We start from the raw sequence: 13522 nt of genomic DNA, 5'->3' as shown, positions 1-13522 counted from the left end.
CTTCAGAGCCACAGAGGAGGGCGCAGCAACAGGGGTGCAGAGGGCAAAGCAGAGAGATTCCCGCACAGAGGATCGGTGCCAACCAGCACTCACCAGCCCGAGAGGCTTGTCTGCTCACCCGCCGGGACGGGCAGGGGTCTGGGAGCTGAGGCTCAGGCTTCATAGGTCGGATCCCAGGGAGAGGAGGGGGTTGGCTGCGTGAACACAGGCTGAAGGGGGATAGTGCGCCACAGCTAGCCGGGAGGGAGTCCGGGAAAAAGTCTGGACCTGCCAAAGAGACAAGAGACTATTGTTTTGGGGTGCACGAGGAGAGCGGATTCAGAGCACCGCCCAAATGAGCTCCAGAGATGGGCACGAGCCGTGGCTATCAGCGTGGACCCCAGAGACGGGCATGAGATGCTAAGGCTGCTGCTGCAGCCACCAAGAAGCCTGTGTGCGAGCACAGGTCACTCTCCACACCTCCCCTCCCGGGAGCCTGTGCAGCCCGCCACGGCCAGGGTCCCGTAATCCAGGGACAACTTCCCCGGAAGAACGCAGGGTGCGCCTCAGGCTGGTGCAACGTCACGCCGGCCTCTGCCACCGCAGGCTCGCCTCGCATCCGCACCCCTCCCTCCCACCGGCATGAGTGAGCCAGAGCCCCCAAATCAGCTGCTCCTTTAATCCTGTCCTGTAAGAGCGGGAACAGATGCCCTCAGGCGACTGAGGTGGGGCCAAATCCAAAGCTGAACCCCAGGAGCTGTGCGAACAAAGAAGGGAAAGGGAAATCTCTCCCAGCAGCCTCAGGAGCAGCGGATTAAATCTCCACGATCAACTTGATGTACCCTGCAGCTGTGGAAAACCTGAACAAACAACAAATCATCCCAAATTGAGGCGGTGGACTTTGGGAGCAACTGTAGTCTTGGGGTTTGCTGTCTGCATCTAATTTGTTTCTGGCTTTATGTTTATCTTAGTTTAGTATTGAGTTTATTATCATTGGTAGATTTGTTTATTGATTTGGTTGCTCTCTTCCTCCTTTTTTTATATATATAGATATATATATATATGTTTCCTTTTTCTCTTTTGGTGTGTATGTGTATGCTTCTTTGTGTGATTTTCTTTGTATAGCTTTGCTTTTGTTCTAGAGTTCTGTCTGTCCTTTTTTTTTAGTACTGTTTTTAGCACTTGGTATCATTGGTGGATTTGTTTTTTGGTTTGGTTGCTCTCTTCTTTCTTTCTTTCTTTTTTCTTTTTTTATTACTTTTTAATTTTTTTTTTCTTCGGTATGCGGGCCTCTCACTGGTGTGGCCTCTCCCGTTGCGGAGCACAGGCTCCGGACATGCAGGCTCAGTGGCCATGGCTCACAGGCCCAGCCGCTCCGTGGCATGTGGGATCTTCCCGGACCTGGGCACGAACCCGTGTCCCCTGCATCAGTAGGCGGATTCTCAACCACTGCGCCACCAGGGAAGCCCCATTATTTAATTTCTAATAATTATTTTTTATTTTAATAACTTTATTTTATTTTTTTCTTTTTTTCTCCCTTTTCTTCTGAGGCATGTGGCTGATAGGCTTTTGGTGCTCTGGCCAGGTGTCAGACCTGTGCCTCTGAGGTGGGAGAACCGAGTTCAGGACACTGGTCCACTAGAGACCTCCAGACTCCATGTAATATCAAACAGTAAAAGCTCTCCCAGAGATCTCCATCTCAACGCTAAGACCCAGCTCCACTCAATGACCAGCAAGTTACAGTGCTGGACACCCTATGCCAAACAACTATCAAGACAGGAACACAGCCCCATCCATTAGCAGAGAGGCTGCCTAAAATCATAATAAGGTCACAGACACCCCAAAACACACCACCAGACGTGGTCCTGCCCACCAGAAAGACAAGATCCAGCCTCATCCACCAGAACACAGGCTCTAGTCCCCTCCACCAGGAAGCCTGCACAGATGACTGAACCACCTTAGCCACTGGGGGCAGACACCAAAAACAATGGGAACTACAAACCTGCAGCCTGCGAGAAGGAGACCCCAAACACAGTAAGTTAAGCAAAATGAGAAGACAGAGAAACACATAGCAGATGAAGGAGCAAGGTAAAAACCCACCAGTCCAAACAAATGAAGAGGAAATAGGCAGTCTACCTGAGAAAGAATTCATAGTAATGATAGTAAAGATATCCAAAATTTTGGAAATAGAATGGAGAAAATACAAGAAACGTTTAACAAGGACCTAGAAGAACTAAAGAGCAAACAAACAATGATGAACAACACAATAAATGAAATTAAAAATTCTCTAGAAGGGAACAATAGCAGAATAACTGAGGCAGAAGAACAGTTAAGTGACCTGGAAGATAAAATAGTGGAAATAACTACTGCAGAGCAGAATAAAGAAAAAAGAATGAAAAGAATTGAGGACAGTCTTAGAGACCTCTGGGACAACATTAAACACACCAACATTCTAATTATAGGGATCCGAGAAGACGAAGAGAAAAAGAAAGGGACTGAGAAAATATTTGAAGAGATTATAGTTGAAAACTTCCCCAATATGGGAAATGAAATAGTTAATCAAGTCCAGCAAGTGCAGAGAGTCCCATACAGGATAAATCCAAGGAGAAACATGCCAAGACGCATATTAATCAAACTATTAAAAATTAAATACAAAGAAAAAATATTAAAAGTAGCAAGGGAAAAACAACAAATAACATACAAGGGAATCCCCATAAGGTTAACAGCTAATCTTTCAGCAGAAACTCTGCAAGCCAGAAGGGACTGGCAGGACATGTTTAAACTGATGAAAGGGAAAAACCTACAACCAAGATTACTCTACCCAGCAAGGACCTCATTCAGATTTGACGGAGAAATTAAAACATTTACAGACAAGCAGAACTAAGAGAATTCAGCACCACCAAACCAGCTATACAACAAATGCTAAAGGAACTTCTCTAGGCAGGAAACACAAGAGAAGGAAAAGACCTACAATAACAAACCCAAAACAATTAAGAAAATGGTAATAGGAACATACATTATCGATAATTACCTTAAATGTAAATGCATTAAATGCTCCCACCAAAAGACACAGACTGGTTGAATGGATACAAAAACAAGACCCTTATATATGCTGTCTACTAGAAACGCACTTCAGATCTAGGGACACATACAGACTAAAAGTGAGGGGATGGAAAAAGATAGTCCATGCAAATGGAAATCAAAAGAAAGCTGGAGTAGCAATTCTCATATCAGACAAAATCGACTTTAAAATAAAGATTATTACAAGAGACAAAGAAGGACACTACAAAATAAGCAAGGGATCAATCCAAGAAGAAGATATAACAATTGTAAATATTTATGCACCCAATATAGCCGCACCTCAATACAGAAGGCAAACGCTAACAGCCATAAAAGGGGAAATGGACAGTAACACAATCATAGTAGGGGACTTTAACACCCCACTTTGACCAATGGAAAGATCATCCAAAATGAAAATAAATAAGGAAACAAAAGCTTTAAATGATACATTAAACAAGATGGACTTAATTGATATTTATAGGACATTCCATCCAAAAACAACAGAATACACTTTCTCCTCAAGTGCTCACGGAACATTCTCCAGGATAGATCATATCTTGGGTCACAAATCAAGCCTTGGTAAATTTAAGAAAATTGAAAATTGATGTGATTATCAACTATCTTTTCTGATCACAACGCTATGAGACTAGTTTACAGGGAAAAGTCGGTAAAAAATGCAAACACATGGAGGCTAAGCAATACAGTTGTTAATAACCAAGAGATCACTGAAGAAATCAAAGAGGAAATCAAAAAATACCTAGACACAAGTGGCAGTGAAAACATGATGACCCAAAACCTATGGGATGCAGCAAAACAATTCTAAGAGGGAAGTTTATAGAATACAATCCTACCTCAAGAAACAAGAAACATCTCATATAAACAGCCTAAACTTACACTTAAAGCAATTAGAGAAAGAAGAACAAAAAAGACCCCAAAGTTAGCAGAAGGAAAGAAATCATAAAGATCAGATCAGAAATAAATGAAAAAGAAATGAAGGAAACAATAGCAAAGATCAGTAAAGCTAAAAGCTGGTTCTTTAAGAAGATAAACAAAATTGATAAACCATTAGCCTTACTCATCAGGAAAAAAAAGGGAGAAGACTCAAATCAATAAAATTAGAAATGAAAAAGGAGAAGTAACAACTGACACTGCAGAAATACAAAGGATCATGAGAGATTACTACAAGCAACTATTTGCCAATAAAATGGACAACCTGGAAGAAATGGACAAATTCTTAGAAATGCACAACCTTCCAAGACTGAACCAGGAAGAAATAGAAAACATGAACAGACCAATCACAAGCACTGAAATTGAGACTGTGACTAAAAATCTTCCAACAAACAACATCCAGGACCAAATGGCTTCACAGGAGAATTCTATCAAACATTTAGAGAAGAGCTAGTACCCATCCTTCTCAAACTCTTCCAAAATATAGCAGAGGGAGGAACACTCCCAAACTCATTCTACGAGGCCTCAGTCATAACAATAAATGAAATTGACTTATTTGTAGCGAGGTGGATGGACCTAGAGTCTGTCATACAGAGTGAAGTAAGTCAGAAAGAGAAAAACAAATACCGCATGCTAACACCTATATATCGAATTTTAAAAATATATGGTTCTGAAGAACCTAGGGGCAGGACAGGAATAAAGACTCAGGTGTACAGAATTGACTTGAGGACGTGGGGAGGGGGAAGGGTAAAGTGGCATGGACAAATATACACTACCAAATGTAAAACAGATAGCTAGTGGGAAGCAGCAGCATAGCACAGGGAGATCAGCTAAATGCTTTGTGACCACCTATAGGGGTGGGATAGAGAGGGTGAGAGGGAGATGCAAGAGGAAGGCGTTATGGGGTATATATGTATATGTAGAGCTGATTCACTTTGTTATAAAGCAGAAACTAACAGCATTGTAAAGCAATTATACTCCAATAAAGATGTTAGAACAAAACAAAACAAAACAAAAAACACAGTCTCTCTCATCAGGTAGTTTACAGTCTGTTAGGGAGAAGCAAGCTTTATAAACCCACCTGAAAATAAACCCTACTATAGAAGACAGCAAGTGGTTAAGAGCTTTGGATTGTATAAATGTTACAGTTCAGTGTAAGTGGGATCCTTTCCAACCAGGATGTTGGAAGTCTTTGAATATGCGAAATTTGATCTGGGCTTTAAGAGAACTGGGAATAGGCAAGAGCAAAAGTGTTAAAATATCGGAAAGTGTTGGAGCCAAGAAAAGACATTTTCAAGAAAGAAAGATAAGCATTGTGTGAAGTACTAAGAGAAATCATTGAATGAATCATAACACTGAAGTCATCACAAGGAAGAAATAATTTAAAATATTATTTTACACAGATATAAAGAACAAACTAGTAGTTACCAGTGGGGAGAGGGAAAGGGGGTGGGGCAAAATAGTGGTAAGGGATTAAGAGGTACAAACTATGTATAAAATATACTGTGTATATAATACATAACCTACAGGGATATATAGTACAACACAGGGAATATAGCCAATATTTTATAATAGCTATAAATGGAATACAACCTTTTAAAATTGGGAATCACTATGGTGGACACCTAAAACTTGATACATGATACAGTACATCAACTGTACTTCAATTTTTAAAAAATATTATTTCAAAGATAGCACGGGGCTTTCCTGGTGGTGCAGTGGTTGGGAGTCCGCCTGCTGATGCAGGGGACATGGATTCGTGCCCCGGTCCGGGAAGATCCCACATGCCGCGGAGCGGCTGGGCCCGTGAGCCATGGCCGCTGGGCCTGCGCGTCCGGAGCCTGTGCTCCGCAACAACAGAGGCCACAACAGTGAGAGGCCCGCGTACCACACACACACAAAAAGATAGCACCAACTTAAATTTTTAACTCAATTTTTCTTCTTTTATATTATGTTAATTTTCCCCCAAAGTGTATGTAGCAAATATAAATACAAAATACTGACTTTCTACAAGTTACATACGTGAACTCTTCAGATTTTTCCTACTTCTACATGCAACTTTCTCTAGTTTTAAAAAAAAGGGGGGGCCCAAGTCTTGTATACTGCAGAAGAGATTTCCATACTATTGCTTGTGTTTTCAGTTCAGAGTTTTAGGCTCTTGGTCTGTATTATTAAGAGTCATGATATTGATAACATCTAATATTTATTAAACAGGTATTGTGCTAAGTGCTTTACATGCTATTTTAGTTAACGCTAGCTGCCATAATGGATAAATCCCAGAATCTCAGTGGCTTAACAAAATCGAAGTTTATTTCTCACTTACGTAAAGTCTAAAACGAGTGTTTCTAACAGGCATAAATCTCTCCTCCACACCGGGCTTCGGGACCAAGTTTCCTTCCATTTCCTAAAGATGGCGGTCCGGCCATCTTTAACAAGGAGCTTCCGGGGAAACTGCAGAAGTTGAAAGAACAAGGAGGATCACGATGGGAGATTTTTGTGAGCTGAGCCTAGGAGTAGCATGAATTTCTTTCTCTTACATTCCATTGGCCAGAATTCAGTCTTATGACCACAATTAACTGCAGGTGACGATGTGGACTGTGGTTTAGCTGATTGTCCGGGAAAAAAAAGAAATGATTTGGTGAACAGTTTGCGAGTCTCTGCCACACATACATTTTTCTGCATTTAATTCTAACAACCCCATTGGGTATGTAGTATAATTTATAGCACTTTACAGGTGAGGAAACTGGAATTTTGACAGGTGAAATTCCTCACCTCACGATTAACAAATGACAGAACTCAAATTCAAATCTAGGCAATCTAACTAAAAAACTATATTCCTTATCAAGTTAACTGCAAGATGACTGAAATTCTTGTTACTGAAGAAGACTGTTTAGGCTTTTTTTAGTTATAGGAGAGGTATGACAATTTTAGAACTGTAAGTAATCCAAGCCCATCATTTTAGTGATGAAGTAATTGAGATCTAGAGGTAGAATGTCCTGTTGTAGGCTCAAATCACTGCTGCTCAGGTATCATACAACGTAAAGAACACTTTATAAGAAAATATAATCTTGACGAATTAATAACTTCTGTCATACCTCCTAAAAGTTAACTTTCTAAAAGTTAACTTTCTAAGATTTAATGTAGTTAAATGCAAGCATTTAGATTTGTTGCTTGAAAACGAAGCACAACACAGAGTAAGCCTGCCACCATGTGGCGTGAGCCAAACTTAACATCTGTTAAATGTTTTATTCCCATTTACTGTGTTTGCTTCTAGTGTATTTATTAACCAACCTAGATTTGACATTGTCTTTGATAGAAAATTCACACCCAGCTATGGTAAATGCTATAGGCTTAACTACTTTTAAATTTCAAGATACATTTCTTCATCCAACTCTAAAAATCACTGCAATATTTCCGATCCCGCTACAGGGGTGGCCCAGGCACTTCCACAAGAGGATTACTTACTTCAGTGCTTCACAAACAAGGAAACAAATTCAACAATTAGTAGGATTTGTCTCAGTCCACTCAGAAGTGAATCAATGAGCTGAATTAGAAGGCAGAATTCCCAATCTTACAATAGGGATCTCCAAGGAGTCTTCAAATATGGATAAAACACCCCTAGGAAGAAGGAGAATCAGAATTTATACAGGAGTCACCATTTCCTAGAGTTTTAGCAAGGTATAAGCTTAATATGTTGTAAAACGCCAGGCAGACATTTCCCTGCCCTCTCCCTGCATTTATCAAAATTAAAATGATATCTAAAGTTGTTTAAAAGGCAACAGATCTAGTGGGTGACTATGGAAATCCGGTGTTGCTGCTGCCTCTCACACTTTGTTTCAAACGATTGGGGGGGGGGCATTGCTATTCATATCCTGATATAGTTTTTACACGTCCCTCTTCTCTTTTTTGCGGTACTGGGGCCTCTCACTGCTATAGCCTCTCCCGTTGCGGAGCACAGGCTCTGGACGCGCAGGCGCAGCGGCCATGGCTCACGTGCCGCTCCACGGCACGTGGGATCTTCCCGGACCCGGGCACGAACCCGTATCCCCTGCATCTGCAGGCGGACTCTCAACCACTGCGCCACCAGGGAAGTCTCCTCTTTTCTCTTTTAAAGGCTTATACCTACTTCTTTCTTTTTCTACCACGGCAAACTCTGAAATATCAATTTCACATATAACTCACCTGATGTGACTGGGGAAAGCAGTAAAAGGGAAGAAAAGTTTTCAGTGTTTGAGGGTTTAAAAAACCCCACACTTCCTTTTTTCTTTTTTTACTTTTTTGGATGGAGGGTTCATGAGAATAAGCCCACACAGTGGTATGTAAATTTGTTATTCCTACCTAGTTAGTTAATTGAGATGGGAGCATCAATTTAATCCAGTGACTGTGTGTCAGTATCTCTCTAGGGGAAAATAAAGTGTGTCAATGGAAATCCAAGCTTCTCTACACTCCAGATTTCTCCCCATCTCCTCACCTCCTCCAGCCTCCACATCTTTCCCAAGCACAGTTATGTACCAACCTCAAGAACACCACTTGGGCAATGTGTGCTAGGGACCAAAAGTATACGAACAATCCTATATTGTGTAAACACCCATTCTTTGGGGAATGCTCTGCCTTCCCTCTAGAGCAGCCATTGATCTCCCATCTTATCGATACCTGTGCAGCCACGTAAGATTGGCCTGGGGAAGCTGCAGCACTCCCTGTTCTAGAAAGGTCTCCTGCAGATTCTGCAAATCTCTAGGATCACATAATTTCACCTGTGTTTTAGTATTATACTTCTTATGGCCTTCTCAATATTTAATAAATTATTTTTAAAAATAGTAACAAAAGATAACAAAGGTAGACTTATATGTGCTAACATGGAGAAATCACTGCAACATTGTTAAATGAAATGTTACAGACATCACAATTACATTTAAAAAAAGACCTAACCAAACAAAAATAAATAATAAAATATCTGTCTGCTCCAAATATGTGAGTATATTATAGAAATATCACTGTAAAAATGTACATCAAACTGTGGATTCTGATTATCTCTGAGGGGAGTAGTGATTTGGAGGGTGAGCTTAGGAATTTCACCTTGTAGACTTTTATGTTGTTTGACGCTCATACAGAAAAATATATTCATCATAACTTATATAATGATTTTTAATAAAAAGAAGAGAATTGAAGTGAACACTCTGTTGCTTGCTGCCCAGAGTGACAGTAACTCATCTGGGAAATGTAGTAAAGTCTCAAGTGCTGATCTGAGTTTCTGAGATGTGACCATCCAAGCTCCTTCCTAACCAAGTGGTTTTTTTCCTGTCAACTAAAAATACACTATCCAGTTCAGGAAATGTGGCTGACTGAATAGCAGCTGCTGCTGAGGACCTACTTTGCATATTAAAACAACCCTGGAAGATAGCAAAACCTCCCTGTCATCAGTTCCTGTTTTGAGGCACGGCTGGAGCTCCTCACACACGTCTGTCTTGGCCTCCACATTACCCTTCCTGCATATTTTCAAGAGACAGTCTCTGGCCACTGTTTCTTTTCCCCCTTGTGGAAACTTCCTGCAAATATTGTAAAAGCAGAAGCTGAAGGAGCTTCAGTGCAAAGCTAACACTCTTCAGATCTTTCTTACACTGTTTCAGAAAGCAGATCATCCACTGCTGTTTCCTTTTCATGTGTTTTTTTTAAAGGACAAAGATCAGCTGCCAAGATACTATTTATGTTCAGAGTGAGAGAGAGAGAGAGAGTCAAAAGAGACAGGCACAAAAATTTCCCCCAACTCTGCCATGTTCTTTCTTTCTCAGTTATAAAGAGATGGTGTTTCCAATAAAAGGAAACTAGAAACAGTGAAAAGTTCTGGAAGATGAGCTGTGCTGTAAATGTAAAACACAAGCCAGTTAAAGTGATAATAACTCAAAGTACAATTTGTAATGCAAAATAAAGACATTTAAAAAGAGTCTGCAATACTATATTCTATATCTAATTCTGTTACATGATGTCCTAGTCTCCATATACATGAATAATGTTGACCTCTTCCATTCATACGGCATGCAGATGCATTCTGAAAGGTTTTTTAAAAAATAATGTGATAGACTGTACAGAGCACTGCTCATAGCTGCTCAGTAAAAATTGCACTGTAACTACAGAATATCAGAGCTGAACAAAATTTAGAGATGACCTAGTCCAACCTTCTTGCTTTACAGATGAGAAAACTGAGGTTCAGAAAGATTAAATAACTTACCCAAGGTAACACAGATAGAAAGTAGCAGATCTGGGGCTTGAATCCCGATCTCCTCGTTCTTCAACCTGCCTTCTTCCTTGATACATGATGGTGCCTCACTAATACAGCCTCGCTGTCCTGCCCTGTCTCTCATTTGCAAGATAGCAAGCAAGAATTACTGCAGCATTTCCACTGATTTCTTATCTTTGGACTCGATGACCAGGCTACACCAGCAACCAAGCGTGAGCACCTGGGACATGCCCGCTGGCACACACACGCGTGAGCACACACACACACACATTGTTAACTCATGTTAAAGACGATCTTGGAAGAAAGCACGTGTGTAAGAAGACAACCCTCTACCATGGAATGCTGGGGAAATGCAGTCGACACTGTTGCCCACCCGACACCATTCCCGCTTTCTTCTCCCTAGAATAGTGCAACTCTATTCAGCTATCGAGAGACAGAGACAGTACGCTCAGAGGTGAACCCTGCCTGGCCAAACCAATTCATTTCATTCTCTTGGACAATGAGATATCAGATAAAATTGACTGGGAGGCTTTGGGGGGATATTTCCTTCCTGATAAAATAAATACACACACACACACACACACACACACACACATGCACATGCACACAAACACACGAGAAGACTGCCACCTTTCCCTTCTTCCTGCTTTTGAATTCGGTTGTGTGAGGATGAGAAGCTTGGTGTTGCTGCACCGAGGAAAGGAAACATCACCCACAAGTTGACGCCAAAGCAGAAGTGTGGAAGGAGATTGGCTCCTGGATGACACTGCTGAGCTGCTGAACCAACCTGGGACCGCCTCCCCCCTTACCTACGGTCGAGTGAGATCATAAGAAAACCTAGCTTCAGCCACTTGCAGCTGAAAGCATAGTTACTTTGCTTCTCTGAACGTCACCTCAGCTTTTTCTTAATGAAATGGTGATAACGATACCTACCTGGCACAGTGGTCAAGAGGAGGAAATGAGATCATTAAACGCCTAACATAAAGAACCCAGTAAATGGTGCCTACCAGTACCATTACCATTATCGTCATTACATCAACATCCTCTACAGTGGGAACGTTTCCTCTCTTCCCCAATCTCTGCGGCACCTGGAAGCTCTTCCCTGCAACAGTGTCTGGGGACAGTACATCCAGCTACCACCTCCTCTCTGAAGGCTGAGGAACTCAAAGCATGGGTGCTTTGAGCCTGGGGAGCTGGAGGGCTGAACAGTCTGTAAAAGAAAAAAAGAAAAAGAAAAATGCAACTTGTAAAATCAAGGCGTAACTCGTAGTGTAACATGATGACATATTGTAAGATCTGAGCAAGCCATGAAGCGTTCATTTCTTCCGTCCTAGAAATACCAACTCTGGCAATTTAGCCAATGGAAATAATCCAAATGAAGAGAAAAACTTTATTCACAAAATCTTTAATTCAGCATTATTTGAGAAGTCATAGTATTTCTCCTTGATGTAATATAGTTATGAAGCCAACACAAAAGTTTTTATTGGAGACTATGTAGGGGTAAGGCTGTGTCATTTTCTATATAGACTTAAATGAAATAAATCAGAAGACAGACGTGTATGTACATTCTGGTTACACCCACGTGGAACAGCTATAATTAGGCCGGACTCTAACTGGCAAACCGATTATTAAGTGCAACGGAACACAAGAAATGAGGGGGCTGTGGATTGTTGAAGAAACTCTGGCCAAAAAAGGGAGGCAAGATGAGAAAATATGACAATGATAGTAGTGGGGCACACAAAGGGCATTTGTTTTCTCTCCACTAAGGCCGTTAGATGGATTTCAAAATAATCCAGGAGGCTGAGCCCAGAGCTGAAGGCACGGGCAGCAGAGATGCAGATGTGGGCCTCCAGCTGTGCTCTGGGAAGGCCTCCCATCAGGAGCCGCAGGCCTAGGACACTCCACGCAGGCCCTGGGGAAGATGCACCAGGAAGTCAGCCCAGCTCTTCAGACGCTGTGAGGGAGGCACAGAGCATCCCAAACCCAGGATTTAGGGAACACAGGGAAGCAGCTTCCACATGCCATTTGCAGAATAAATATTTCTTGTAGAATGTTTCCTATTGATTCACCTTCGGTTAGGAGAGCCTCATTTGTAGTTAAAGTACTAGAAAAGCATAGGCAGACAGAGTTCTGTGTTCTGGGAAGATCTATGGGGGGTAATATATCAGCAATATTCCATGAAAGCAATTGCCTAGGAAAAGCATGGAAAGGCACAGAGCTATCACAGATATATCTGTTTAAAAGGTATATGAAAAAATAAAAATATTTATATATTATAAATATAAATATCTTCGCAATTAGTGTCTACTGTACCTTATGCCTGATTTAGATCTTCATACACAAAAATTCCCACCTACGATGAATGTGGAGTTTTAGGGTGGCTGACTTGCTCCTGCACCTGTCCCCTGTGTAATACTGAGCATATGGTGGGGGCTTCCCTGGTGGCGCAGTGGTTGAGAGTCCGCCTGCCGATGCAGGGGACGCGGGTTCGTGTCCCGGTCCGGGAAGATCCCACGTGCCGCGGAGCGTCTAGGCCCGTGAGCCATGGCCGCTGAGCCTGCGCGTCCGGAGCCTGCGCTCCGCAACGGGAGAGGCCACAACAGTGAGAGGCCTGTGTACCGCAAAAAAAAAAAAAAAAAAAAAGCCAATGAGCATATGGTGGGACAGTGTTCTGCTCCAAGGTGGCCCACAGGACACGGTAGAAGCCAGGATCCATGAGGGTGAGGCTGCACGCTGCCTTGAAGGAACAGACTTCACTGATCAGACAGCAAGAAGCTGTACCCTCTGGCTGTCACCATGTATAACTTCCGGTGTGGGGTCCCCCACTGTCATTCCATCTGGCTCCCCCATGACTGGCCCTCACTCATCCTTTCCTCTATCCAACTATCTCCTCCTATGGGAGGGGCTCCAAACGGCAACTCACCTCTTGTTTTACATGACACATGTTTTACAATGTCCAATATTTTAAAATCAAGAAATGAACATCAGAAATAGTAGAATCTACCTGCCCACATGGTCTTGAAAGAAAATCAATATAATGCTTTAACTAAAAGATAAGGAATAAATATAAGGAAGGTAAATGTAGTAAGAGTATCTCTGTTTCCATCATAAGTGCTTAGGCACAATCACAGCAACTAAACATAGAAATAATGTGGCCTCCTTCCCTGGTGGTTGCAATGGTTAAGAATCCTCCTGCTAGTGCAGGGGACATGGGTTCAAGCCCTGCTCCGGGAAGATCCCACATGCCGCGGAGCAACTAAGCCCGTGTGCCACAACTACTGAGCCTGAACTCTAGAGCCC

General features: G+C 42.0%; 2 protein-coding genes across 5 annotated transcripts in view; both read right to left on the bottom strand.

Moving 5' to 3' along the window:
• The window catches only part of RCBTB1 (RCC1 and BTB domain containing protein 1), a 63531-nt gene extending 56980 nt beyond the window's left edge, over positions 1 to 6551 (bottom strand). The window contains exons 1-3 of one of the 2 annotated variants that reach the window (XM_067016298.1): positions 6525 to 6551; positions 6311 to 6438; positions 94 to 267 (exon numbers count right to left, since the gene is read on the bottom strand). The gene's annotated coding sequence lies outside the window, so the exon portion shown is untranslated. Of the gene's footprint in view, positions 1 to 93; positions 268 to 6310; positions 6439 to 6524 lie in introns of those variants that run through there. The other variant, XM_059041681.2, reaches the window with a different exon arrangement.
• Positions 6552 to 7521: 970 nt separating this feature from the next.
• The window catches only part of EBPL (EBP like), a 66353-nt gene continuing 60352 nt past the window's right edge, over positions 7522 to 13522 (bottom strand). Inside the window, exons 4-5 of one of the 3 annotated variants that reach the window (XM_067016307.1) lie at positions 11230 to 11432; positions 7522 to 7605 (exon numbers count right to left, since the gene is read on the bottom strand). In XM_067016307.1, the coding sequence (XP_066872408.1) occupies positions 11258 to 11432 (175 nt within the window). In that variant the 3' untranslated portion in view covers positions 7522 to 7605; positions 11230 to 11257. Of the gene's footprint in view, positions 7606 to 11229; positions 11433 to 13522 lie in introns of those variants that run through there. The other 2 variants (XM_067016308.1, XR_010837136.1) reach the window with 2 other exon arrangements.

The sequence above is a fragment of the Kogia breviceps genome, chromosome 16 (genome assembly GCF_026419965.1).
Source record: "Kogia breviceps isolate mKogBre1 chromosome 16, mKogBre1 haplotype 1, whole genome shotgun sequence".
Classification (NCBI taxonomy): Eukaryota; Metazoa; Chordata; class Mammalia; order Artiodactyla; family Physeteridae; genus Kogia; species Kogia breviceps.
This window is presented reverse-complemented; position numbering and strand designations above follow the sequence as displayed.